The sequence below is a fragment of the Gaeumannomyces tritici genome, assembly GCF_000145635.1.
Source record: "Gaeumannomyces tritici R3-111a-1 unplaced genomic scaffold supercont2.2, whole genome shotgun sequence".
Lineage (NCBI taxonomy): Eukaryota > Fungi > Ascomycota > Sordariomycetes > Magnaporthales > Magnaporthaceae > Gaeumannomyces > Gaeumannomyces tritici.
In genome coordinates this window covers 1,921,303-1,948,831 of record NW_008804546.1, presented here as the reverse complement: position 1 = coordinate 1,948,831, position 27,529 = coordinate 1,921,303, and the positions used below count along the sequence as shown (strand labels likewise).

General features: G+C 57.7%; 7 protein-coding genes across 7 annotated transcripts; 2 read left to right on the top strand and 5 right to left on the bottom strand.

Annotated features, from left to right (window-relative positions):
* Positions 1–766: 766 nt before the first annotated feature.
* On the bottom strand, positions 767–1,706 carry GGTG_03171 (hypothetical protein; the record flags this gene model as incomplete). The annotated part of the gene is made up of 2 exons (XM_009220949.1): positions 767–1,279; positions 1,347–1,706. 2 exons carry the CDS (start codon positions 1,704–1,706, stop codon positions 767–769), a joined length of 873 nt encoding a protein of 290 aa, XP_009219213.1.
* Positions 1,707–2,401: 695 nt separating this feature from the next.
* Positions 2,402–2,916, top strand: GGTG_03170 (hypothetical protein; the record flags this gene model as incomplete). Its single annotated transcript, XM_009220948.1, has 3 exons — positions 2,402–2,459; positions 2,669–2,821; positions 2,876–2,916. The coding sequence occupies 3 exons, from the start codon at positions 2,402–2,404 to the stop codon at positions 2,914–2,916; spliced, it is 252 nt and encodes an 83-aa protein (XP_009219212.1).
* A 2,697-nt stretch (positions 2,917–5,613) lies between these two features.
* Positions 5,614–9,213, top strand: GGTG_03169 (hypothetical protein; the record flags this gene model as incomplete). Its single annotated transcript, XM_009220947.1, has 3 exons — positions 5,614–5,765; positions 6,058–6,142; positions 6,232–9,213. The coding sequence occupies 3 exons, from the start codon at positions 5,614–5,616 to the stop codon at positions 9,211–9,213; spliced, it is 3,219 nt and encodes a 1,072-aa protein (XP_009219211.1).
* Positions 9,214–9,561: 348 nt separating this feature from the next.
* Positions 9,562–11,230, bottom strand: GGTG_03168 (hypothetical protein). The gene is made up of 4 exons (XM_009220946.1): positions 10,829–11,230; positions 10,591–10,656; positions 10,105–10,506; positions 9,562–10,001 (listed from the first exon to the last, which is right to left on the bottom strand). Exons 1-4 carry the CDS (start codon positions 10,967–10,969, stop codon positions 9,858–9,860), a joined length of 753 nt encoding a protein of 250 aa, XP_009219210.1. The 5' UTR covers positions 10,970–11,230; the 3' UTR covers positions 9,562–9,857.
* A 188-nt stretch (positions 11,231–11,418) lies between these two features.
* GGTG_03167 (hypothetical protein) lies at positions 11,419–13,938 on the bottom strand. Its single transcript, XM_009220945.1, has 8 exons — positions 13,606–13,938; positions 13,201–13,524; positions 13,047–13,130; positions 12,824–12,949; positions 12,311–12,743; positions 12,097–12,234; positions 11,851–12,009; positions 11,419–11,787 (listed from the first exon to the last, which is right to left on the bottom strand). Exons 1-8 carry the CDS (start codon positions 13,770–13,772, stop codon positions 11,602–11,604), a joined length of 1,617 nt encoding a protein of 538 aa, XP_009219209.1. The 5' UTR covers positions 13,773–13,938; the 3' UTR covers positions 11,419–11,601.
* Positions 13,939–14,590: 652 nt separating this feature from the next.
* On the bottom strand, positions 14,591–18,077 carry GGTG_03166 (DNA polymerase sigma). Its single transcript, XM_009220944.1, has 3 exons — positions 16,412–18,077; positions 15,588–16,290; positions 14,591–15,508 (listed from the first exon to the last, which is right to left on the bottom strand). The coding sequence occupies exons 1-3, from the start codon at positions 17,611–17,613 to the stop codon at positions 15,215–15,217; spliced, it is 2,199 nt and encodes a 732-aa protein (XP_009219208.1). The 5' UTR covers positions 17,614–18,077; the 3' UTR covers positions 14,591–15,214.
* A 909-nt stretch (positions 18,078–18,986) lies between these two features.
* GGTG_03165 (hypothetical protein) lies at positions 18,987–26,406 on the bottom strand (the record flags this gene model as incomplete). Its single annotated transcript, XM_009220943.1, has 6 exons — positions 18,987–19,947; positions 20,007–20,327; positions 20,386–24,944; positions 25,012–25,217; positions 25,283–25,493; positions 25,584–26,406. The coding sequence occupies 6 exons, from the start codon at positions 26,404–26,406 to the stop codon at positions 19,123–19,125; spliced, it is 6,945 nt and encodes a 2,314-aa protein (XP_009219207.1). The 3' UTR covers positions 18,987–19,122.
* Positions 26,407–27,529: the final 1,123 nt, after the last annotated feature.

Sequence of the window (27,529 nt, the reverse complement as noted above, 5' to 3'; positions counted from 1 at the left end):
GCCCATGTCTGGTGTGCCTGTTCGAGACTAGATGGGAAAAGGCTTGTCCCTGTGATTCATTCGCATTGCGCAGTACCGCGGACTATCAAGTATCCATGCACTTTACGTCCCACGGATATGGATGAGGGAACCCAGGGATGATGTATGATTGTCTGTGGAGAGTCGCACTCCGGACAAGATTTCCCGGACAGGAGGCCGCCATGATGGCCTCTGTCCATCTTTAGGGGTACAGACCATTCCATTATCCCATCCCCATGTGATAAGTTGGAAAGAAGGTCATTTCAGGGATGAAATGTAGTAGCCATGTCTGACGTAAACTAGTCTCAGAGGTCTACCATCTGCGAGGGAAAGAAAGAGGAAAAACCCACCTCCCAACAGGGGGTTAAAACTGGAGATCACAGGGGCGGCGAAAGGGGGGTCACGTGCTGGCATAAAGTCACTGCCATTATTGAAGTTGGTAAAAGAAGGAGAGAAATCGAGAAATTCTTGAAGTCTCGTGACATCCCACCAAGTTACCACGGCCCCTGCGATCTCCAGTTTCAACCCCCCTGTTACTGGGTGGGTTTTTCCTCTTTCTTTCCCTCGCAGATGGTACCAGAGCGGTGGCTGTGCAAGTCGCCTCCTGCTTCTGAAAGTTCGCCTCACAAAACATACGAAGACAAATCAAATTGCCTAGCATACCGAATTCGCCATCACCAGCCACAACACCCGCCGCCACGAATCAACTACACCCTTTTGAGCTTCCAAACCTTCCATCCATCTCGGCCTACACGATGGCCCTGTTCCAGAACTGCCAGACCTCGGGTCCCACCCAAGATGTTGCCCCGTTCTCCTCGGGCGCAGGACGGTCAGCGGCGGCCTGGATATGCCCACCGTCGTGTGCCGCCCACTGGACTGGATAGCCAGCCTTGCAGCCGGTGGCGGCCGTGGTGATGTGCGTCCTGCTCCCCTGCGAGGGCTCCTTGGCCCCGGACATGGACGCGCAGCCGTTGTTCCGGATGAACCTGTCGCGCATGGAGCGGCCGCCCCCAATGTTGAGCGTCCCGTCGCGAATGCCGTGGATTCCAAAGTAAGCAACGGGGTCGTTGCCGCCGTCGCAGCCGGACAGGGTCCCGGCGGCGATGGCGGCGACTCCGCGGAAGCCGCTGCGGGCTCGCGAGCAAGCAATGGCGTATGCCATGGCCGCGCCGTAGGAAAACCCGATGGCGAACCGCTGTGTCTGCTCAACACAAAGGCCCGCATCGATGTACTGGTTCATGGCGTCGATGAAGCGCAGGTCCTAGAGTGAATCTCTCCTGTCAGATTTTGAATCTGTACGGGTTCGCTCTTGCACTTCAGCAACTCACCGAGCCGCCGCCATTAGCCCAGCCGCCGTTGAGGCCCTGAGGTGCGACAAAGATGGCCGTTTCGTTGGCGACGTCCTGCAGTCCAAAGTACTTCCAGCCGCGCGAGCCCTGGTCACCGCCGTTGGAGACCTGATCCATGCGCCCGCCGTTCCAGTGCAGACCGTACACGAGCTTGTAGGCCTTGTTGTTCTGGTAGCCGGACGGGACCCGGATCATGAACTGGCGCTGCTGGCCCCCGACGTTGACGGTCTTGGTGCCCGAGGTGATGGTAGGGGCTTTGCCGCATCCCGAGCTCGGTCCGGCGACGGCGACGTGCGCCAGGCTCAAGAGGCCCAGGAACAGGGATCTGATCAGAACCATCTTTGCGAGTCTTGTGGGCAAGCGACACGGGGCTGCGGATCTAGATAGGGAGTAGGCTACTCGACGTGGCTATCCACCCTGCCTTTCCATATAAACAGCTCAGGACATCCTCTAGTTATATTCTTTTCAGTCCATCCTGGCGAGGTGGGCTCTGAAGCTATAGCACGGCAAGAAGACGGGCAGCGGAGAGCTGCTTCCGGCACATGGCCTCATTGGTGGACTCGTAGAGTCCAGGTCGGGATCAAGTTTGGGATTCTTCCAACCGCACCAGCTGGATGATGGGATGCGATCATCTCTCATGCGACGCTGGGGACAACACACCCAGAGAGCAACGGTTCGAACCAAATCTCCGTTGCCTTGGCTGCCAAACCACCAAGAGAGAGCATACCTGAACAGGAGGATGTTCAGCTAATTGCAACCTCAAGTTGCATGCGGAAGGAACTCGGAGGCATAGCACCGTTCTCCCCCACCTTTCCCCTCATCATCTCCATGGTTGGAAGCAGTCTACGGACGAACTACTTCGCTCGATCGATTCGGCAGGCTCGTTGATGCTTCTACAATTCCGATCCTGGTTTCTCGCCTATCGCCGTTCCAACCAGACCACGCGACTTTGCTAACGACGTGTTTCTCCGGGCGGCCAGGATCGCGGAGAGAGTTGTCCGTCAAAATACGACCAAGGACACGGTCACGATACAATGTCAAGTTGTTGCACCCTCCTCATTGGGACATATCGGGCTCGATTGAAATGTTCAGGTAGGAGGAGTCGCTGTCAAGATCTTATCCTATAATGGGTAAATGGCCATTTCATGGTTGGATTCGGTGACCTTTGTCCGTCGCAAGCCCGCCGATGTCCCAGGAAGGCTCCCACACGTACCTACAGTAAACAGTAAACTCTAGCGGGAACAGTTCTATTTGTGGGATTCAACATCCATGTATTGCCCGATATGTGATCTAACCTCTAGTGGCGCCTAGCAGCCAACTCCATAACCTCGTGGCGCCGGAACTTCACATCTGCCTATCAGAATACCTAGTCTTTGGCTCCTGCAGAAAGTCGAACCAAAGTAGTGCGGCAGATTCAACTGGTATTGCTTCTTACTCACCGATGCCTAGAACAAGTAAGTGCCTACTCCAGTTCGTATTATATGTACATGTGCACTACCTACCTATAGCGAATATGTGGAAGATGGGTGCATTAGTTCGCGTTGGTTGAGATGAGATGGAGCTTGCGTGAGAGAATTGGGGAAGGAGAAACTCGCAATGTGCCTGCCCCTGGCGCTCCTTCCTCGTGCCTTCAATCGGGCAGTTTGACTCGACTCGACTCGACTTGACTCGGGATGGGAGTGCGTGTGACAACCAGCTTTGTCAGGCCGATTGGGAGCCTGCTTCCTCAGCCGGCTATTTTAGTTTCAATCCTCGATTTCATCGATACCGAGAGCGCTCCAGGCCAAAAAAAACCGAAAGCCTCAGGGCACATGGAAATCCCTCAGCACAGCACCAGATAGCGCCATTACGTCAATCCCAGCCGCACCGACCGTCGTCTAGCGTACGTCGAGAATCGGCCAAAAACCTGGCGACGCACAGCTAGGTGCGTCATCCCACGGCACGAGGTTACCTGGGCTGACCGCCAGGTTGGCCGGCTGCTCAAGATAGGACTGTCGGCTACCCGCCCTTCAACCGACCTTCAGCCGGGCCCTTGCTCGTCGCGGGGCTTGCATCAATGGCTTGCCAATAGGTCACGGCAGCAAGTGGACCGAGGCGGCCGCCAAAAAGGGCCGCCCTCTGGCTCGTTGGCCTCGGCTGCAGCCACCTCTGGTCTCTGCGGGCACACGGGCACCACCGATTGCTCCCCGACCCTTACACAAGCCCCACGATGGCGACGTCTCAGCTTCCCGCCGCCAACCAGCCGCCTTCCCCTCCCTCTCCTCTCACCCTGGCCCCCCTCCCATCGCATCATCCGCCCCCTCCACGTCAGGTGCGCGTCCCCTGTGATCCGAACTTGCAGCATGTCGTTCGTTACCAAGCCCGACGCCACCGCCCAATCCTGAGCGCGACGGGTTAGTTGTGCCGCAGCTATTGAGGGTCGTTCAGGGTCGGGCAGACTGGCGCCTGGGATGGTCCGGCTGTGACTCGGCCACCTCGAACCTGGTGTAGTCTGGCATGGCTTGGCTTGGCCTGGCACAAAGACCAGCCTTTTGGCGCTGCATGTCGGACGCTTGGTGGCTTCCTCGGACACTATTTGCTGCCGGGGCTTGAGATTGCAAATTAGGAGCAGGCGGTTCCCTGCCCAAACGCCATACAGAACGTGCGCATATATCCCACAACTCCATCCGAGCTTAAAACGGCACGGACAATCGGAAAGAACTGGCGGGGTGGACCATTGGGTGTGGCTGGACCCCCCAAGTGCGTCGTATAATGGGGCCACCCCAGCAGCATCGCAAGTGCCATCCCCTCCGGCCACATCAACCGACCTTCGGGTGGACTTGGTCGCCGGGAAACCTTGCACGCGTCTACCTACCTACATACCATCGGGGACGTTTGTTCTCCCGAGTTGAGCATGCGCCGACCACATCCGTCGCCATGTTCTATATCCTGGCCCCATGCGCACAAAACAAAACATTCGCTTTGCGTCGGACCAGCATCGGTGTTTCCAGTTGGGTCAGGTCGTCAGACAGCCAGCCAACCAACCTGGGCCCAGACGCCGAAGCCATGTCGATCGGGCAATACGCTCTCTGGCCATGCGGCTGCGTATCTTTTCAGGCCTTGCCGCTCACCACGGGATCTGTGCCACTTCGCTAGCGCGGGGCCATCCTGGTCTCCCTTGTTCCTTTGTCTTCCTTGGGCAGCATCCAGAGGCTGAGCCCTGGTTGCCTGGATTGCCGTCGCCAAACTCCCAAGGGCAACACATATGTCATCTTGCTTCTTTTCATTCCACGCCAGTCACACCCGAGGAGAGGGGGTTGCTCGCCCGGGCGCCCTCTAACCAACACGGGCAGGTCGGATGGCCGGGGTGTGGTGCAACAGCCAGACACTGCTTCCCCCCCCATGCTCCCTCCCAGGACATCGAGGGACACATCTGCTGAGGCCTTTCCTCGCTTCGCCCACCGCCGCTCCGTACCGCTCCAGCCCGTCCGCCCAATCCCGTCCCGTTAATTTGATCGATCCCATGCCCGGGAGGGATCAAATGCGGCGGGGTGGAGCCTAAGAAATGGGGTTGATATCTTGGAAGTGCTGCTGAAGTCAGAGCGCTATGCCCAAACGCCTACCCGACTGCTTGCTGCTACAGTAGGGTTGTGCCAGTCGTCTCACTAGCATAGTAGGCAGCTGGATGACGGGCGTGTGCCTATGTAACTCGCACCCATCGCCATCCGCCGGTCTTCTCTCCGTTTTCGTCAACGAGCCGGTCCAGATCTCGCACCAGCCTCTCCCCTTCTCTCCACATTTTGTTTTCGACAAGGGTGACGGGCACCTGGCGAAGCAACAAACAACAAGCCAACCCTTTAGCCCCTCTCAGAGCCCCTAGCTCGCGGCTCTGGCCGTCCTGTTTCCTCGCGCTACCTGACAGCGAAGGCCGGTTCTCAATCTTACAGCCCAGAACAAGCGCACGAAAATTCCCCTGCACAATCACCCCGCGCGTTCCCAGCTTCACCATTGTCGACTTGCCATCGCGACTTGGGGGCAGCTGCGTGAGCTTCCGAAACAAGCGCACTTTGCATTGATCGACTCTAGACGTTGTCTGCAGCCTACCGTACCTACCTATTGGCTCGGTTCGGCCAGACATTACCTAGGTGCAGAGGTACTTGGGGACGCGAAGTAGGTACAAGCGTGCCAAACCTCGGCAGCTAGGTGGTTTAGGGTTGTGCGCTCGAACTTCCCCTTGCCAGCTGGTTAACCGAAACTGCGCGCCCCAATGTCCATTGAACTGCACACGGCAACGACGATGCTAATTCCAGCCTTGCCCCATCGCCCGCGCAGCCCTTTACGTCCACCGGACAGCACATCTCCGTCACGCCGGGAATACAACCGACGACTTGTTGGTGCCCGTATCGGACAGCTGCCGAGGTTCTCGACCGAGCCCGAACCAGCGTGGCACGGCTGACGTCATCACCGGGTAGCTGCGTTGCCCGCGACGTTGTGTCGCCCCTTTTCGCAACGCTCAACCTGTTTGCCTGAGCCGAGTCTGGATATCACGCGCCCGCGCTCTGACAAATCGCAGGCTCGTCACTAACGGCTCTGTGCTGTCCTTGCCGTCTGTCCCACGAGCATCAGGTGCTAAATCGTGCAAGGGAGCCTTGACGTGTACGGCAACTATCGCGAAAGAGGTTCTTGTGTCTTCCTGACTGGCTAGCCACAGACGCCCGCTGCGTTCGGAACCGACGGTGGAGGCGGCAGCTCGCCTTTCTGCTGCTTACGCCCTCGGCATTCTTACACCACACCGGGTATCCGCCTGTCTCGAACTCGTGCCACCCCAGTCCCCGCGCTCTCGCAATCCCCAATCCCCCCTGGCCCGACTGTTGCTTGGTGCTAGGGTCTGCCGAAGACCCAAGCCGGCACAATTACGTCTCCGCTTCGGATCCAGTCCATCATATCCCCTCCCGATCCGTCGGATACTGATGAAGGTGCCATAAACGCGTCTGTCGCATCAGCCTCCAAGCGCAAGTTCGAAGACGCTTTCGTTTCCCAGGTGGATATTCCACCGGTTCCACCCAACACCACACCACAGGCGCATTATCCGCCTCCGCTCGGGGGGCTATCGGGACTGTCAGCTGCTGGCACGAGCAACGCAGATGTAGCGGGCGCAACAGCCAGGAGCCAGGAGTTTGCCGTGACGGCGGCCGCCAGTGATGAGCCCTTTAGGGTTGCGGGATTCGCAGTCATGGCCAGCAGCGCAGACGAGAAAAAGGTCGGCGCCGTCCTGAAGCGGCCGCCGATGCGGTCGAGCATCGCGTGCCTAAGGTGCCGGAAATCAAAGATCAAGTGTGACAACTTCGGCGGCAGCTCGCCCTGTGACGGCTGCGTGAAGACGGGGAAGGAATGCAGGTACCCGGATCCGACCTTTCTGCCGCCCAAGAGGCTGGATCCCCCTATGACGGTGAAGCGTGAGGGCGAGGCAGCGCAGTCGGAGCGCAAGCGGCTCAAGCGGCTGGACGAGAGCCCAATCACGACCACCTCGAGCGCGTCCAGATTCGGGGCCGAGATCTTGGCCGCGCCGTACCTGACCGAGACGCTGTGGATACAATGTTTCGACATCTTCAAGCTTCACTTCGCCACCGAGCTGCCTTTTCTCCATGTGCCGACACTCAAGTGGTACTGTGGCTCGCCAAAGAACCGGGGGAGCGACAGGCCGGGGGACTCGGACGTCAACCTTGTCCTGCTTGGGATGCTGACCCTGACGGCGCGATTCCATCCCGATCTTGTCAAGTACATCGCGCATTCCGTTGCCAATCAGCAAGGCGGGAGCGCCAAGAACCGTTCGATCCAAATACGCTCCGACGGCTCGACAGCAACGGCTGCCTCGGAGTACTTTGCCGACATTCTTGCCAAGTCATTGGGACCCATGAGGAGTTGCATGGCAGTGGCGTCGGTCGAACGCGTCCAGGCCTTTCTGATGCTGGGCCTTTATGAATGGAGCCAGGCCAAGCCCAGCACAGGCGGGCTTGGCGCGTGGATGTACGTCGGTATCGCGATACGTATGGCACAGGCCCTGGGCTTGTGCTTTGGAGACCGGATACAGGAGGCGAAACCGACGCTCGTACCTGTCCAGGCGGAGCCGCAGCACCACGGCGGCAAGCGCAAGCGGATGGCAGAGTCGGATGCACCGATCGCCGAGCTGGTTACAGCGAAGGAGGTCAGGAGACGGACCATGTGGAGCTGTTTCATTCTGGACCGCATGCTGTCGTGCGGAAAGGAGAGGGTCTCTGCCATCCGGTCTGGAGATATGAAGATCCAGCTGCCTTGCTCCGAGATGGACTTTGATTTTGCCGAGGAGTCACTGACCGGTTTTCTCACCACCACCGACGCGGAACGCGCAAGCAAAGGTTACCGGGACAACCTTTTGGGATGCTTTATCAAGCTGGTGGGTATATGGGGCGAGATCTCCGAGTACAGCTTCGCCGGGGGGAGAGCTGTGGACGGAGAATCGCCTCCCTGGATGGAGAGCACCACTTTTGCCCATCTCGATCGGAGGCTTGATGAGTTCTACGCGGCGCTGCCACCCGTCCTCAAGCTCTCGCGCGCCAACTATCTCAAACACGAGAACCACCAAGGATCCAGTTCATACGTGTCGTTACACATGCTCGGCTGCATCTGCCAGATCATGCTCCATCGCGAGTACATACCCTTCATCCCCATCCGTTGTTCCGGTCCCGTCGGCCCACTTGATGCAAAGACGTTTCCCGAGGGGCACTACCAGGTACCCGAGGACTTCTGGCTACGCAGTACCGAGAAGGTGTTCCGGTCGGCCCGGGAGATTGTGGATCTGATCGAGACGTGTCAGAGCCGCGACAAGCTTCCCATGTCCGGGCTCGTCCTCTTCGCCGTCTGGACCGCTGCTTTTGTGGGAATTTACGCGTACCACTTTCCACACATGGACACCGAGGACCACATGCTGGCCGACGAGGACACCGACGACAACGAACTCGGCGGTGGCCCGGATGACTCGAGCGGAGGGACGGGAGAAGGCGGTGGCGGGACCGTCACTCCCGCGGGAGACGGCGGCGGGATCACCAAATCGGGGCCCTCCAGCGTGACATTCCACACGCTCGCCAAGATGTACAGCTCGCTCAAGATGGCAGGGACATACAACATGTACTTTCTCGAAATGGATCGGTACTATCAGCAGACCAAGAGCGACTACCAGGCGGCGGTCCAGGGCGGCGGCGGGGAAGCTGGTGCGCGCGTCGCGCCCGTGGGTGGTGGCCTGAAGGAGTGGCAAGAGGAGAGCTCCAAGGTGGTCAATAACGGTGTTATAATGGCCGTCGAGGACAAGTCGCTAGCTGCCGTCTCCTACGATGACCGCGACTCTCCCAACACCACCGGAGGACCTGAAGTCTACGACGACAATGGGCCGGGAGCGGGCCGACAGCAGTCGCAGCAACAGCCACCACAGAGGCCTGCTTCGTCGCTTTCCTTTACGCCCATCAACAGCGCGAGTGCCCCGATTGGGAGCGGAGCGGCCCACGGCGGCGGCGGCATCGGTTTCACCAGCACCAACCGACTTGGCACGCCCGGAGATGATGCGGCAGGTCCAGCGACAGGCGCGGGAGCGTGGAGTCGACAGCAGCAACAGGCGGCCTTGGCACTGCAGCACCATCACCACCGGCAGCAGGCGCAGGCGCAGGCACACCCCCAGTCTCCCATGCAGATCTCCAACTACCTCGAAGCCAACGAGAACAAGAGGTGGGAGGACAGCTCCCCCGGGATCGGGCACTTCTCGGGTCGGGACACCAACGACGAGTGGACATCGACAGGACAGCCCCCGGTCTACGGGCTCTCATCTCCCGGGCCGTAGCCTAACTGGCTGTTTTCTTTTGGTCTATTGCATTTCCAGAAACATTCGCTTGGCTCCTCATCCATCTTTTCCGACGGTTCATGACAAACAACTTCAGTCTGTGCTTGCATGCACCTTGAAGTTTTTCATTTCTTTCCGCGCTCGCGCGCTCTTGTCTCATTTGCTGCATATATCCCCCAGGCTATGTATCTTTTCTCGAGCGATTAACAGATCTTGCTGTGGTGTTCTGGAATCGGGTCTCTTTTGGCTTGTTGACATTGGGTTATGCGGATGATACCTCTTGGGCCTTTGCTTGGTGTTTTTTTGTATCTGGAGGAAAGAAAAAAGCGGTTATCGGTGGGCGAGGCGTGGGAGTACAGATTCTGGATGGAATTGGTTGGCAAACACCGCTTGGTTTTGGCTGGGTTTCTTTTTTGTTTCTGTCGTTTCCGGGATACATCTGCTTTTTGCGCTCTCATAGGATACATGAAGATATTCCGTTTACCAGGTGGAAATTCCAGGCAATACCGGAGTCATGGCACAGCATTCTCTTCAGGCGAACGAACGCAGCGAGGTAGATAGGCGCAACTAGATGGAGATCACGCATTGTTCATTCTCCCAACTCCCTTTATAGCATGCACATCTTGAGCCCCCGGTAACCAATATCAAGGTCGAGGGAGCTCTTTCTTGAGGTACACGCAACCGAGCTGCCGCAGCTCTCCCGTCTTCGAGTCCGTCCACGGGTACGCGTTGTCTTTCCTCCAGTACTCCGAGTATCCCCGCGTCAGGTACCAATCATGGTTGGTGATCTGGAACAATGTGCAAAAACCTCGTCAGCAAACATGGGTGCCGTCGCTTGAGAGATACGGGAGAAAACAAGAACAATAACAACGACAAAAAAAAAAAACTCACAACAGGGGTCGGGAACCCGCGCTCCTCGTAGTGCGTCCTGACCAGGTCTGGCTGCAGCGCCTGGTCGCCGCGGACGGCGTCGAGCCCGACGACGCCGGCGCCGACGGGCGGCAGGCGCGCGAGGCGCTCGGCCTCATCCATGGCGAACCGGCCCAGCCCGATGCGCTGGATGGCCCACGACACGTACAGCGGGCCGACCCAGGCCATGGTTGCGGAGCCGTTGCCGCTACCGCTGCCGCTGCCGCTGCCGCCGGTTGCCAGCATGACGCGCTCATCGTCGGGCTGCAGCCGGCCGAGGCCGACGTGGCCCAAGGGCATAAAGGCGTGTGTCGGCACCGCGGGCGGCGGCGCCCGCGGCTCGGCCCAGGTGGAGGTGGCGGTGTCTTGCAGGGGGGCCGACTCCTTTTGGGTGAGTGATTTTTTGAGTCAACACCCTGCTGGCAAAGAGAGATGTGCTGCAAGGGAGAATGAGCTAGACAAACATGCCTCTGGGAACTTGGAAGTATGCTTGGCGATAATGTCCTCCTTGCCAGGGAAATCGTCTTTCAAAGCCTTTGGTGGAACACGCCAAAAGTTGAACGACAGGTATCAGGTTTTCAAACGCCTTGTGGTGGACTGACTGGAGTCGGCAGCCTTGCCAGGGGCGGATACGTATCCCCCAGTCCGGGAGCCTTGATCCGTATGCCACCTGGCGCTCAGTCGGGGATGTATATGGAGTTCTTACGATCCAATAATAGACGACGGAGCCTTTTATGCTGGTCTCTTTGAACTTTTCAATTTCCCAAGCCCAGCCACAAGCTATCCGCTGACGGTACATCCGGTCGCAATGCTCGGGCGAGTCTGGGTCCCAAGGGATGAGTTCCATGTCGGCGATGGGAGACGAGGAGAGCGAGAGAAAAAAAAGTAGTAAAGACTTTGGGCAAAAAAAGGAATTCAGAGTAGATTTCTCGCGGCTTTATGAATATCACACTGGCAGGTCTCCGCCGCGTTCAATGGTAAGTGGTAAATTGCCTAGCTGGCTCTTGTCGGTACAGATTACTGCTGTGAATAAAGGGCGCAAAAAATCGGGCGGCAGGGCGCGCCTTTTGGCCACATTCGTCAATTTGACATTTGACATGACACTTTCTTGAACGATTCTCCACTGCGCAGGGCGTTTGTTGGTGGCATGAGGATGGTGCGGGGTTTATGACAGGGTATTGCCGGTGCCTTGTGTTCCTAGCTTACGGGGGAGATGGATCACGCCCTGAGGGACCGACGCCGGAGCGGAGGAACCGGATACCCGCACCCAGATGGGGAGATCCAGTACGATATTGAGGTCAGCGCTGGCTCATCAATCATTTGCAGGAGCACCATTTTTTCGGCGGTAACTACACCAGTCAAGGGCAGCCTGTGAGATATGACATGATGCGGGCAATGGGGTATATGTTTAGACCACACGCATTGGTAGCCTGAGCTGTATTCGGAACCGAGTATGGCGGCTGCCGGCTGTGAACGATCCTATTGCTGCACAAGCCTCGTGCTCTCCTCCCCGCTGGTCCTCGATTTGTGGCGTTGGCGGCCACCCGCCGCTCTAGGACGTTCTGGCTGGCGGCCGTCTACAGAAGCCTCGCCGATCTTTCCAAACAAGACGTCCATATCCTCAAGAGCACGACCCTTGGTTTCAGGGTACAGTATATAGATTACCTGCGTAACAGCGTTAACGTTAGTTGTGGCTTGGGACTGCGACTGGGCCTGGGCGCAACCTACAGGGACGCATATCAGATTGACAGCCATGAAAAAGAAGTAGATCTTAGTTCCGATGCGGTGGATGCCAAGTGGCCATATCTGGGCAACGAGTATAGAACCGATCGAGCCCCCAGAGGCAGCGAGATTGAGTCCGCGGGCGCGAATGGCAGTGGGGAAGACCTAGTGAGCTCTCTCTCTCGAAAAGGTTAGAAGCAGCCAGAAAGACGGCCTACTGAGAACAGGGGTATCGCGACGGTTTCTGCGTACCTCTGCGCCATAAACCCAGGCGGCGGGGCCGAAGCCCATGCTAAAGCCTAGTGCGTATATGAATATGAAAACTACACAAGTGATGTCTGCTGCGCGATTGGTGTTATTTGGGAAAATCAAGGGAAGGGCGCCGTTTATCTGAGGATAGAGCGTCAAGTTAAATCTCAGGCCCAGAGAGACTGCGCGTGAACGGACAGGGGGGTTGTGAACTCACCAGCATTGCAAAGGCCATGGCGCCAGCTCCGACAGCCAGAGTTAAACGCCTGCCCATGCGGTCTATGAGAATGCTGTCTAGGAGTGTCATCCCTATCTTGAGGGTGCTTTCGATGCCGCCTGCCATAAGGGCAACTCTGTGATCGAGGCCGAGAACCTCTAGGAGCGTCGGAAGGTAGTACTTCATAGCTGTCGCTCCACACATCTGGCCCATGAACTGCAGGAGTGCGGCGCGCCAGAGCCGCCGGAAGAGCGAGGGCTCGGTGAAGAGGCAGCGCCACGATGTCAGGCCTGAAGCCCTGAACTCAGCTACCGAGGCTGTCATGGCGTCGAACTCGTGCGAGATCTCACGGTTGGTGAATGATCCCTCGCGGAAATAATGGAGCGAGCGCCGTGCGAGATCGAGTTTATCATGCTCTACAAGCCACCGCGGTCTGTTGATTGGACGTGATTAGTCTAGTGGAACAATAGCAAGGAAGAAAGAGTAGGCTCGAAAGTCGGGACCATGACTGACGTCTCGGGAAGGAATGGGAGGCCAAAGGCGAATATTGCCGAAGGGATAAACTGTACGGCAAAGGAATAGCGCCACCCAGAGTCAGCACCGTACGGAGTGTCCCAGAAAGTCATGGCGTATCCGACCCTGATTAGAGAGGAGATTAGCTAGGGAAGTAGGCAGATACTTGTGCCTATGTAAGTCGAGCTCACGAGGCTGGAACAAGGAATAGACTCATTCATACCAGAATCCACTGGCAAGGCCAACAACGAAACCAACGTGGTTCATGACCACAAATCGGCCGCGCTCCTTGGCTGGCGAGATCTCGCTAAGGGTGGCAGCTGCGCGTCAGTGTGGTGTTGTCAATAGTTTTATTGCCAATACGGGGTCTGGCGAACCTTTGGTACAAGGGCACGCTGGTGCTCAAGATGGCAACGCCGACACCCGCCACAATACGGCCGCATATGACCATAGTGAAGGCTGCGGGCCCGGCGGCTGAGGCCTGGAGCGCGGTCCCGACGCAGGCGACCACGACGCCGGACAGGGCAGCGAAGCGACGGCCCAGCAGGTCGCTGGCGGCGCGAGACACAAAGACGTACGAGGTCCACGTCCCGACGTAGTAGACGGCCGTGACGACGCCCTTGCGGCTCGGACCGAGGCCGCCGACGGCGGCGACAAAGCCCGGGTGCACCATGATGGAGGAGAGGACGCCGACATTATAGCTGCGGAACAGGTTAGGTTCCACGTCTCGGACTAAGCGCAGTTTCTGCACAGGGATTCTTGGAGTGGGAGGTCAGACCTACCCCCAGACAGAGGAGCCGATGGCGAAAAAGAGACACAGCAGGTGTAGCCGCAGCACGGCTTTTGGGATTCGTGCCGTCGGCACGGCAGCTGTTGCGTCTCGAGCCGCTACATCGTCCTCTCCCGAAGGAACCGGGTCATAGTCCCGGCGGAGGCTGGAGGCGAACATTCAGGATGTGTGCTCAACGCCGAGACTGGAGAAAGGGAAAAAAGAACAAGGCCGGATTTAGGGACAGGGCTCCGGTCGCTGCGCTTTCAGCGTTGATCGAGTCCGAGGCTTGGACTCTTTTTCCGAGCCGGAGGTGTTGGGGTGTTTGGGAAGAACGAGTCTCGAGTCCTGCCCAGCGCAGACCACCTCGCCCCACCTCCAGTGAGCCAGCAGCACTCAGAGCTGCAGTACCAATCCCTGTGCCGAGAAACGTGCTGATACCCCGCAGCACCCACAGCCTGCGTCTGCCCAACATCTGCGAAGGCACTGGGAGCATCGATTTCAGAATACCATGCTTCCTTTTACAGACACTGGTCCCCGTTCAGCATCTACTTAATTTGATTGAGCGGGGGAGATACCGCCATCCTCCTCCCACAGCTAAATACGAATAAGAGCCGAGGACCAGCGTTAGCCTACGCGGTTCCCTTCCCAATCTTCCCCTTCGCCGCCACGCATCAAGCGCAACATGCAATGGGAAAAAAGTTCCACGAGCAGTCCGAAGACCGCAGGATGGATAATGTTTGTCGTAGAGTTGGTAGCTAGTGAATGGTTAGATGCGCTGAAAGCTTTTGTTGTTGTGCAAGGCAATAGCATAGAGCTCGCGTTCTTGTCGCATTGATCGCCATTCGGGTCCTAGTTATCACAATGGTCAGTGTAGCGTACCAGGCTCACAATGGGGAGAGCTGGTTCTTTAAGAAACCAGAGTATTTAGTCCCTGTGCACGTGTGAATGCGCATCATTGTGCGCCTTCCTTGCCATGGCACCGAGGGCAGGGGAGAGGCGGAGAAACCGGAGTATCCGGAGATCGATTCGGTAAAATCAAGGCTATGCCTCGAGTCGAGGGGGTGAAAAAGATGACTCGGGGCCAGAGGCCAAGGTCGGCCGTCCCTTTGCGGATGGAGAGCATGGCAAAAAACGGGGGAGGGAACCCGACATGGAAAATATCGTGCCGGGCAAGAGGGCCATACTCCCGTGCTATGATACATGAAGAAACCCGACTGGCAAGCTTCGCCCGTCAAGCTGTAACTGAAGGAAAGTGAGCGTCTTGTCTGCTCAGAAGGGGGTACCTGTTAAGACATCGAAGGGAGATCGCACATCGTCGTCGGTGGCATCGTGACCGACGTGCCAGCGGCTCCTGGAAACGTGAGTGGCGCCGTAATCGTGAGACTCTCGGCCGTAACCGAGTAGCAAAAAAACATTTTGCCCGCCCTCCAAAACGCCGTGCCATGGACCTGGGGCCAGATACCTTCGCAACGAAAAAACAGAAGACAGAAAACAAAGGAAAGAAATGAGTTGCCGCGAACAGTGGCCTGCCGTATATGCTCCCGTCTAAGGTGGAAAGGGGATGAGAGCCGGATGCGGCCTAGCTACGGCTGGGCGAGACCTCGACCGGGCCAAGACGGCTACCGTCGTCCACGGTTGGACCTATCCCACAAGGTTTGCATGTGCCGACGCTGATCCTCAAACGAGGTGTAGTTGCCAGCGAAGATGGGCTCGAGGACGCTCGAGAAAGGTGCATTGACTGGAGAGCGCGCGAGGAAGGCGATGCGATCGCGCAGCTGGTCGTACGCCCGCGAAAAGGCCTCCTGAACGGTGTGGCTGTTGGACGAGCCGCCCGAGATGTCGTTCTCTGGATCGTTCGGGTCGATGATAGAGAACCTATCAGAGTTCTTGTAGGCGAATGTCTGAACCTTGTTCTGTAGTGTTGCTGGTGCGTTAGTTCTCGCATCTGCATGCTGAGATTTCCAGGTGGCTGTGTTATGGTTCTGATCATACCTTGGGCACATATCGGGGCGGCTTCAGAGAGATTGCCATCTTCTGATACTGGAACTTGTTTCCATACAAGTCAAAGAAGTGGAGAAGGAGCTCCCCGAGGTGCTGGCCAGGGAGGATGGCGCGGCTCTGAACCTCGGGCATCATCTGCAGCATGCTGACCACCAGACAGATAACGGAGAAGCCACCAAGGCCGCCATTAACAGGCTCGTTAAGGCCCCGCATCGCCAAGAAATGCTTGATGACGGTCACGAGGATTGGCATGGCGGGAAACTCCTCCTTCCACGCGAGAAATGTGTTGACAGCAGTGATTCCAGTCGAGTTCTCGAACGAGATGTCAACCTTGAGACCGGTCCGCGCGTCAACGTACTTGACCAGCGGAACCCTGGCCTTGTGAATCCTCTCGACTCGGTGTTGGTGAGCCAGCCCTCGCTTCTCCACGAAGCGGGCGAAGTGGAAAACCTGCTTCTTGGGAGTGTACTGGGCAATGTGACGGCTCAGGTACTTGTCTGAGCAGAACACGAGATCCATGTCGCCCGTGGGCAGATAGAGACCCGACTTGAAGGAGCCAAAAGGGTAAACCGAGGCATCGTTCCACGTACGCCTAACGTGCGTCACAAGCTCGTCCACCAAGCTCTGCCTAAGCTTCTCCTCGAAGTGAGTGGGCTTCACGTAGTCGTAGAAGTCTTTAATTTCCTTGTCGAGCCTACCCGAAGAACCCCCATCGAACAGCCGTTAGTCTTCATGATATCGAGCGACTGGCGTCGTGACCATTGGAGATACATCTGTGGATCGGTAGATGGGGTTTGGTTGGAGACAGGGCTTACCAGACAGACACATAATGGAGCTCCGAATGATCCATCGTTACCCACGGGCACGAGTTCCCTCCGTGGACGGGCTGCCATTCGGGGGAGACAACGCCAGCAGACATCTTGGTCGAGTGCTTTTTGAGTTTGGCGTGGTCAGGCACTTTGATCTCGTCGTCATGGGTGCGCTTGCGACTGCCCAGGTCTGCGGGAGGAGGAGGAGGTCGATTGGGAAGCGAGAGTGGTTTGGCGGGATGGCCAACACCAGACGGCTTCCCGCCCGAGTTTGAGGTTGGGGCGCGAGGCAGCGACGCTGTGGGTGGGGCCTTTGACACCAGCGAGGCTTCCAACTGGTCGCCGCGTCCCGAATTATCAGGCCGAAGCACAACATAATCCTCGTCGTCACTATCGTCCAGGTTACACGAGATAAAATCTGCGCTCTCCGGGACGGCAGGCTTGGACCCCACAGCGGGCTGCACGCGAGCCTTGCGGATCAGCTGGACCACGTCCTTCTTCTTCTGCTGTGAAATGTCGGGTGGGGGAGCAGCCGTGTAAGGGTCCGGATTGGACCACTTGGGGACACTGTTTCCAGAAGTATCTCCAGCGGCGAGCCGCCGCTTCTTGTTGCCGTGGCCACTAGGCTCTTCCGAGTCACCCTCCTGTTCGTTGTCTGAGATGTCCATCTCGGCGTCGTCACTGTCCGACAGCTCGCCTAGCGTTCTGTACGTGACACCGCTAGCACTCTCTTTAAAAGACAGCTCCTTGTTGGAGTCAAGTGTGGTAGTCAGGATGGGGCGGGCGGAGGGCAGGCGCCGGTTAGGCATATAATGTTGGGCGTGGTACGGTCGGCCTCTGCCGCCTCCATCGCGCTCGGCACCCCTGCGGCCATAGTCGGGGCGGTGGCTTCTGCGATTGCGGTCGCGATCACGATCATGCTCTCGGTCGCGATGATGACGGCCGCCGCCGCCATCACCATCGAAGCGAGACTCTTGGATTCCGGACGGCTTCTCGGCGCGAAAGGTGAACTCTCCCTGGGGAGGGTGGAAGCTGTCGAAGCCAGGCGGCGGGGGATGGTGCGAGTTGCGCGTATTGCTATAGTCGCTGTACGAGTTGGGCTGAGGCCGATACTGGCCACGTCTGCCATCATCGCGCGGGTGGTAGCTGTCACGTACGCCTCCGCCTCCGCCTTCGCCGCGCGGGCGCTGGGGTCGATAACTTGTCATGGCGACAAGATACGCGCCTTGATACTCACTGACTGGAAGCAAACGGACTTTGGTCTTGGCTGGCTTCTTCTCCAGGGAGCCTACGAGCAGTCTCAAGGCCGTTTGCCCGCGAGCAGGAGGTGATGTTGCGACAAAGGTAACAGGAAGTTAAGTCGATGTCTGCCCGACTGCGGCGCGTGGAATGTAAAGTGGCGCTTCGGGCTGCGCTGCCGAAAAAGCTGAGGTGAATCTAAGAAAAGAATTGATTGGTGGCTGAGACAAGCTCCGACGTGTGCCGGGGGTCACGTTTATTCCTGACCCAGAAGTGGAGCGGGTCGCACAGGTGAAATCAGAATTCGCGACCTGGGAAATCGACCCCCCTCGGCCCAAAACGGAAAGGCTTGGGGACCTGCCAACAGATCTTTTCGGGCCGCGTTGGCCAACATCGAAAGAGCACAATGTGTAACGCGTGCACTCCACTTGCGATTTCCGGTTGCCTTTATATAAATTGCCGGCGCGCATATTCGATAAACCTGGGCGCGCATGCGATTGACCTGTCCTGGCTCGGGCTGGCCGGTCACGCGTTGCCTAAGCGCGCATTGATTTTTTTTGCTTTAGGTGGGGTAGGTCTTTCCGTTTTTGGCCGAGGGTGGTCGGCAAAAACGCCGAATGACGCAACGAGCACGAGCGAGAGAAAATGACATGCGCTTCCATGACAAGAGATGTGAATCGACTTTGCCTTGTTTTCTAGCCACTCTATCTCCAGCTCGGATTTTTCTTCTACCCAGTTTCCTTTTTTTTCTCTCCCGGATGGTCCCTTACCACGATCAAACCCTAGGCCGGTTGTGAGTGTTTCGGGGGAATCTGTCCCCACCGGCTGACATCCACCCGATGCCACGCGAGAACCAAGCCTCAGTGGCAAGGGACAAAGGTTCCAGAGTTGAGTCAGTCGCCACCAGCGTCACCTGATTATACCCTCGCTCCTTCCAAGTATAAAGATGGGGGAAGACAGACGCCCACAACCTTCAACATCCCTTTGTTTATCAAGCTTTTCTTTAGCTTCTCTGCGACTGCAGTTTCTATCCCCAGCAGTTATGCCAGCCTTGCACCTGACAGGCTTTCCTACGTTCTGATAGCTTCCTCATCAACTACCGGTTCAGCATTTCGCCCAACTGCACACAAAATCTCAAGATGCCATTGCCATTGCTCCTACAATTCGTCGAGTCTCAAGGCGTCGCTCGCCTGCCTCGAGGCCTCAACACTGACCCCGAGTGATTCACATTCTTCAAATCGGGCACCATTCTTTTGTCATTCTTTCCTTCTCATAGTTTACCCCTGGCCTCGACGTCGATGCTGCCGAAGTATTGTCCCTGGCGCATCCGTCGCCATCCCCTCGCAACCCGCGTGAGGGCCTGGACTCAGAATATCTCACGCCGACCATGCGAACGTCAGGCCCCCACACGCTCAAGTCGAATCTCTCGAGTGCCCAGCGCAATATGCATGCTCCTAATCAAGCCCCCGAAACTTGCCTTAAGTGAACGAGATCAACTTGCTCTTCACGCACACTGCCCTGGCCAATGCCTGAATCGACCCGCTCGAGAGCAGTTCCAGCACCTGCATATTTGCTTCGAACTCTCTCGCGATGAAGTTGCGGATTTCGATAGCCACCAGCGAGTCCAGCGGGTAGTGCGATAGAGACCGAGTCACGTCCATTTCCTCGGGCTCGAGCATGAGAACGGTCGAGATCTTGTCCACCAAGCCTCTGCAAACTGCGCTTTCGGCTTCCTCGAGCGACTTCGCTGCTTTGGCTGCAGCACCAAACGAGACGGTGCTGATGCCACCACCTTCTCCCTGTGCTGCTTGAGCCTCCATAGCCAAGCGTAGATGCTTGAATTTGGCATCCGAGGTCCAGAAAGGCTGCATCGCAGGCGTAATACGCATTCCGGTGATGGCGTGGTTGTTACATGTAGCGGCGAGTCTGCCCTCGATGGCTGCTCTAAGCAACGCCAGAACCTCGGACTCGCATATGCTGTCGCTTCCCAGATTCCTGGCCACCTCGGCGAGCTTGTCGGCATTCCCTGCTAAATAGCCTGCATCGGACACCATTGTCAGGTCGAGCGATGAAGCGGGAAGCCCCAACGACAGCCGGTGCTGAACAAGGGCGTTGAGGAAGCAGTTGGCTGCTGCATATGCGGCTTGACCTCTGTTGCCGACCGCTCCGGCAGCCGAAGAGATTGCGACGAAGAAGTCGAGCTCCTTGCCGGCGAGGGCATGATGCAAGTTCCAGGCGCCTTGAACCTTTCCTTCGGTCACCTTGACGTACTCATCCCACGTCATTTTCTCAAACAACACGTCCTGTACACACGCTTCTGTTAGCGATGCTCCCCATGTCGATAAAGGCGACTGTCACTCACATGAAGGACCATTGTTCCGTGGACGACACCGCGCACGGCAGGCATGCCCCGAAGCCCGTTCGTCACCAGATCGTCGACTTCGTCTCGGCTGACGACGTTGCACTTGCGCACAACCACTTCCGCCCCTAGCTCCTCGAGCTCTTGTATCAGCTCTCGCACTTTGCCTTCAGCAGAACCGCTTCGAGACACAAGGGCGATGTGATGGGCTCCATTGCCGACCATCCACCTGGCCATGCTCCGGCCGAGCCCGCCAGTGCCACCGATGAGAACGTATGTGGCATCTGCACGAAGCAGTCTGTTCGTTGGCCGAGATTGGGTTGCCTGCTCGAATCTGGTCAGCTTAATTATGCGGTCTCGGTGACGAAACCTCAAAACGCACCTGGACGATTTCGCCCGGCCGGGGCACCACCACCAGCTTCCCGGCCAGTCTTGCACTTTGCATCTTCTTGAGTGCTGTCTCGACCTCAGATATTCCAAACACTGTAATCGGAGTCAATGGGCGGATCCTCCCACTGTCGAGCAGTCGCGAGACTTCGCCGACCACACGCCCAATCACCCTTGGCCTCTCAGCAACCACTGCGAAAAAGTCAAGCGAGATAAAGGCCGAGTTCTTGCCTGCTCTGGTCACCTCCAATCTCGTCTTCACGCTGCCATCTCTTCTTCCGATGTCGATGAACCTGCCGAATTCGTTGAGACATTCCCACGACTCCCGGAGCGCATCTCCCGTTGCCGAGTTCAGTACCACATCAATCCCTTTCCCATCCGTCGCTTCGCGGAGTGTGTTGCTGAATGCGGTCCTCCGTCGGCTGTAGAGGATGCGTTCGTCGGGAATTCCGTACTCCTCCATGATGAGCGCCTTCTTCTCAGCCGTTCCAACTGTGACAAATATCGCTGCCTGCGCTGTTTGGGCTAGGACGATTGCAGCCTGTCCCACAGGCCCGGCCGCTGAATGGATCAACACGCTCTCTCCTCGCTCAAGCCCTCCAATCTCGAAGAGGCTGTAGTACGCCGTGCAGTACGCCAATGGTAGCGTGGCAGCTGCTTCGAAGGTCATCGCTGGCGGCAACTTGAAGGCGTTCCTGATGGGCGTGCGCACCTTGGAGGCATAGCCTCCTTGGACCAAGGCGGCTACACGGTCGCCAACCGCCAGGCCAACAGCCTCAGGACCAACCGAGACAACCACGCCGCTGACCTCGTAGCCAATATCCTCCGCAGTCTGCCCCTTGGCAGCCATGACGTCGCGGAAACTCACCCCAGTCGCCCGGATGTCAATCTCAACCTGGTCGCCTGCGAGTCGCTGGCTGGCCATAGGGTCGTCGACAAAATGGAGCGTTTCCAGAGCTCCCGGCGTTGAGATGGAAAGCCGGAGTTGCCGATCTTCGCTGTCAAATGGCGAATCCTCTAGCGCTGCAGGATTTATTTGTTCCTGAACGAAGGCATTCATCAGGTCGTCATTGACGATCCTTGGAGTAAAGAACGCTCCTCCTCTTTCCATGAACTCGAGCTCACGCATGTTGGCTGCGCTTGGCCCAAAAACCTCCCTGAAAACCCGCATGACGGCACCGCATACCAGCTCTTCCGCGAGGGGTTCGTGGCCGTCGAGGTCCAGCGTCGCAAATTTCATCGCTGTCTCTGACCGGATGGATCTGCTCAGGCCGGTGATCATGTTTGCCTCTGGGTTCGTCGAGCTGGCGTATGCGCCACGGACTACCCAGAGGCATCCATCAGCTTTGGCCAGAGCTCCCCGAAGGAGCTCGAATTGAGCTGCTGAGATCGTGGAGAGAAGAGTCGTGTCAAGCTCGGAGAGGAAGACGAGGATCTTGCCCTCTGGCTGGATAGTTGACAGCTGCCCAATCTCTGGCATCCTCCCAACCGCTTTATCCATGGCCGTCGCTAGTTTCTGTGTCACGGACCTTTGCAAGACCGAGTCATCATGGACAATGACGACTGACAGAGGATGGAGTGGTCCCGGGCCTGATTCACCATTGCCAGGTGCTCCGTTCGACTTCTCGCTGGAGCAGTGCACTGGTACCAGCACCGGCTCCCACTCTAGCTTGTAGCAAAGCTCTCGCGGCGCATCGGCCTGCATCTGTGTCTCGCCATCCAAGATAGGTGCGATGAGGAGACCCTCCAGGATGATGAGAGGCTCCCTGCCGTGGTCACCGTCCACCGCCATCGTCGTGACCCGAGCCGGCTTGGAAGCACCCTGGCCAAAGTCTGCGCTGCAGTGCGCTCTCAAAGAACGCCCGGCGGCCTTCGATATCTCCATCGCCTGTGTGGATATAGACACCCTGGAGACCGCGGACGGCAGATACACGGTCGCAATCTTCGACTGTCCTGACAAAAGCACTGGCCAGTACATGCCGATCAGAGACTCGATGACACATGGATGCATGAGAGGCGAGGCAAGGCACTCGCTGGGCATCTCCTTAGCCAAATCATCCATATGGACCTTGGCCGTCGCATGCGTGCTGCTGGCCTCGCAGTCTTTCAGGCCCTGAAAAGCAGGCCCAAGAGCTACGCCGACCCCTGCCAATGCGCCGTACATCTGCTCGACTCTGACCACCACGGGTTCTGAGTCTTGGACAGCAGAGGCCGCTGTGTGAAGCATCGCCTCAGAGTCTAGGCGTTGCCTGACTCCATCCACGTCGTTGGTCTCGTGGGCCAGAGAGGTGACCAAGCCGACACAGTGCTCTGTCCAACCAATCTTGTTCGAATAGGAGCAGATCCTGAACTCGTCCCAAACATCTGAAGACACAAGGGTGCCTTCTTGGTGGGGACGGAGCGTGGTCGTGACCTCAATATCGTCGTCTGGGATGATCAGCGGCTTGACGATATTGACATCTCTCATCTCGATTCTGTCGAAGCGCCTGTCACTCGAGACCACTCTCTGAGATGCAGCCTCGAGAGCCATGACGATGAAAACCGACATGGGGCACATGGTCAGCGACTGGACCTTGTGCTGCCGAAGCCAAGGAAGATCGTCCAGCCGGATGATATTCCTCCAAGTTGGCTCAAGGTCATTGGAATATATGGCCTCAACGCCGAGTATGTCGCTTCTCGGCTGAGATCGCTGCTTGTGCTTCGCCGTCATCCTGGACTCCTGCCAGTACTTGGTTTGGTAGTTCCACGGGTATCTGGGCATGTCTATCTGCAGAATCGGGGGGATGCCGGGCTTGGGGAAGTTGATGGCCCCAAGATTCAGGTTCACGCCCTTGGTGAAGAGAGAGCCAGCAAGATCAAGCGCCGTTTCGACAGCATCCCTCTTGCGGATCAGAGCCGATTCGTACGTTGTCTTCGCCGCAGAACCGCCAACAGCCTTGAGAATTTGCTTGATTGGCCCTTGCAGTGCCGAATGCGGACCGAGCTCTACCAGCATATCGACGCCCGCTTTGGAGCCATCGGCTGGCTGAAGCATGCTTTCGACCGCCTCGGAAAACCTCACTGGGCATGTGAGGTTGTTGACCCAGTAGCTCGGCCGCAGCTCCGCCCCATGCACCAGACCTCCGGCGAGAGAGGAATGGAACTTGACATCTGAAGGGACAGGAGCTGGAAGGTCGGCGAGGGCAGCATGATACTCCTTGCTCACCAAATTCATGTGGTGAGAATGGTATGCCACGTCGACGACGAGTCTCCGGTTGAACATCTGCTTCTGTTGTACAAGCCTCTCCAGCGCTGCTAGCGCGACTTCGTCGCCTGATATCGTCAGGCTAGAAGGGCTGTTGAAGCATGCGATCCGAACTTGGCTCTCGTCGAGTCCGTCGATCAGCTCTTGAACCTCGTCCTTGCTCCCGCCCACGGCCATCATCCGGCCTTGGAGGCCCGGGAATCTTTGCCTCAACACAGGGATTAGCCTGCCGCGGTGGTATGCGATCTTGATGGCAGACTCGAACGAGATAACCCCTGCGGCATATGCGGCCGCAATCTCCCCGCTGGAGTGGCCCGCCACTGCTGTCGGCCTCACACCCCAGTTCTGCAGCAAATCGACAAGGGCGAGCTGGACCGCGGTACATGATGGTTGACTGATGCGCGCTTCGCTCACGATGGTCGACAATTCGGACTTGGCAAGCTCCTCCACAAGCGACCAGCCGCTTCCGAGACTGGCGAGGCATCTGTCGGCTCGATCCAGGCTGTCGGTGTAGACAGGATAATGGTTGTATAGCTCGCGGCCCATTGCCCACCATTGGGCTCCTTGTCCGGTGAAGATGTACCCGATGCGAACCGACTCCATCTCCTTGTTCACCACAGCGCGCCCCCCATTTAGAACTTCGATTAGCGACAGGGACTTCCTTGCCTGCATGGCGGCTCTCCATGGCAGCAATGACCGGCGTTGCCCTAGCGTATAGGCAATGTTGCGCATCAGGGCCCCCTCGAAGGCCTCTGGCCGTCGCTCCAAGTAGATGACGGTGTCTTTCAGAATGGCTTGCAGGGATGTCTTGTCATTCGCCGAGAACACGATCAACTTGGGCTGGTTGTCGAGCTCGTTCTCGGTCAATTCCTCCTTCACCCGGAACGGGGCAGTCTTGAGGACGACGTGACCGTTAGTCCCGCCGAAGCCAAAGTTGTTGACGCTGACGTACTTCTTGCCGCGGGGGAACGGCCTCTGCATCGGTGGGACCTTGAGGCTCCATTCCTTCCACGGGATCTTGGGGTTTGGGCTCTTGAAGTCATGATTAGGCAGCACGAAACTCCGCTCCAGCATCATGACTCCTTTGAGTATCCCGGCGATCCCCGAGGCACCCTCCAGGTGGCCGATGTTGGATTTGACAGAGCCTATCAAAAGCGGCTCCCTCGCAGTGCGGCGCTTCCCCAACACGTTGTGGATTGCCGTGGCCTCTATTGGGTCTCCGACTTTTGTACCTGTCCCGTGCGCTTCGACGAAGCCGCAATCCCAGGGGTTTAGGTTGAAGTCGCGATAAACCTGCCGCATCAAGGACTCTGAGGAAGATGAAGAGGAGGGCCAGTCAGCCGAAAGTTGCCCTTTCATGGCAGGACTTTGACTCACCCTGGGCTTCTCCGTTTGGCATCGTGATGCCCGGAGTCTTGCCGTCTTGGTTGATGCCAGACCCAGCAATGACGGCTCGGATCGCGTCGTTGTCTTTGAGCGCCTGCTCCAAGGGCTTCAGGACAATCATTGCGCACCCTTCACCCCTCCCGAAGCCGGTTCCCCGGCTATCAAACGCCATCGACTTCCCCGAGTCTGACAACAGCCTGCAAGACACGCCTTGTCAGCACTGATCTGCAACAAGGGGCTCACCCGCGGCTCCGTCACTTACCTGCATGTGGAGAAGGATATCCAGAACTCAGGCAACATATTCAAGTGACACCCTCCCACCAGTGCAAGACTGGACTCTCCGGCGCGCAAGCTCTGACACGCCAGGTGGACCGCAACCGTGCTCGATGAGCAAGCCGTATCCGAGGTGAAGCTCGGACCCCTCAAGTCGAAGAAGTGGGAGATTCTGTTTGATTGCATCGCATATGCGCAGCCTTGGGTGAATTTCAGCCATCAGCAATCTTTGAACAGCTCTCGTCGACTGCCTCGACCCCTTTTCCGCTCTCCATTCTGTTGGCACTTACCAGTGGCTTGGTGCATCGGGATCGTGTCGCTATCCCTGAACAGGTGCGATTCATATTCAGGGAATGATCCACCGATAAAAACACCCACATTTCCGCCAGCGATATGGTGTTTGGGGATCCCGGCATTCTCCAAAGCCTCAAATGTGCATTCTAAAAGCAGCCTCTGCTGGGGATCCATCGAAATGGCTTCCTTCTCTGTCAGACCAAAAAAGGGGGCGTCCAGGTCACGCAGGTCGCACTGGAGGAAGTTCCCCCCCACGGGATTATAGCATCCTCCTTTGCCTGGGTTGGGATGGTAAAAACTTGCAGAGTTGAAGCGCTCCTCGGGGATCTCGCTGAAGCCGGAACGGTTCCGTGACAGGAGCTCCCAGAACTCGTCGGGACTGGAGACATTCCCCGGCATCCGACACGACATGCCCACGATGGCGATGGCGCCTGTCGAGGCCTTGGGCCCGATCGCTGGCCTGTGACCATTGGCGGCAGCGCCGTCCCTCAACCCGCTGATGGGTGCTGTGCTGGCGGCAGTGCTGGGAACGGCGCTGCTCACATGAGGCACGTGTTCGTTGGAGCCACTATTTTCACGGCTGTTGACGTCGCTGTTGACATGGCCGTTCGCATGACCGTTGGTATCCCCATTGGAATGTTCATCTGCCTGGTGACCGTCGCTGGTGTGGTCATTGGTGTTTGTCTGAAAGCCAGTGCTGAGCCTTGCAACTGCGGCGCCCCTGAGGCGAGCCCAGTAGCCGCCCACGAACCCGCCACCGGTGGTCTCAGAAGTCGGGGTGCCGCCCGGACTGTCCGGCAGCAGAGCGCCAGGAGCCATCGCTTCGGGCCGAGTGCTTATCTCGCAGTTTCTTGGCAGTCCTGTTTATCACAAGGTCGGAGCCAGGATGCGAGAGAGAAATGGACTCTTGCAGTTCTTGGGGCAATGGTCGGCCCCTCAATTGGTGCTTGTGGTGTGGCTTTACGGTTGGCTTATATCCCGAGCAGCACTGGCACAGCGTCCTCTGCACTCAATTTCGACGAGACTCTTGGCCGCCGACAAGGGTCGGACCCTTGGGTTGCGCAGACTTCTGCACTGCCACTTGAAGAACCTTTCGCCCTAGACACCTTGAGGACAGATGAGCAACTTCCAAGGTTTTTTGTCATGCCCAATGCGGTGGAAGCAATGGGGGCGACATTGCTTGTCTCGGGAGGCCCACCCGGCGAACCCCCGAAGCACGGAATGAGCACTTGCGCAAGCCCCTGGGCCATTCCGGATCCCTCCAGCGTGACTGACGCGCTCGCCTACGGGTGCTGCCTGCTAGGGTCATGTCTATGGCACTGCAGTTCCGGGAAGCCGCTGTCGGGTAGTGCTTGACGGCGGACCCCACGCCTGGACTCTGCTCGACTTTGGCAAAGACGGCGAAGGGCTGGCAGCCGGCTCCGCTCTGAATTGGATGCTGTCCACGGCCGCGTGTTCTTGCGGCTAATTTGGACGATGATCCCCAAAACGTGCACTCTGGTTCACGTCCATGTCGGATCCCAGGAGGTTCCCCACGCTCGGTCATGCTATCGCAGGGCTGGCGGCAAGCACACAACGGTACTTGGTCCGGCGTGATACTGCCAGGGGCGGGCGCTGCAGTCCCTCGGCTGCCCTGCTCGGCAGTGTGCCGCGGCGACGCTGAGACACCACCCAGAGCCACCCTTCCCAGTTGGCTCGTCCCGAGAATGGGGCGCATTCTGGCTAATTCTGCGGCAGCTCCATATGATATGAGCACAGGTGAGTCCCATTCTATTGATATTAACCTTGCAGCTACACGCGTACATATGCTCAACTGTATACTCGACACCTCCGTCTTCGATTACGTATGCCCCCCTGCGTCCCTCCCGCCCTACCCGCGACACACGCCGATCGACCGAGTAGTATTCGGAACGCCGCGGCGCCCGCCTAGTGACATGCAACT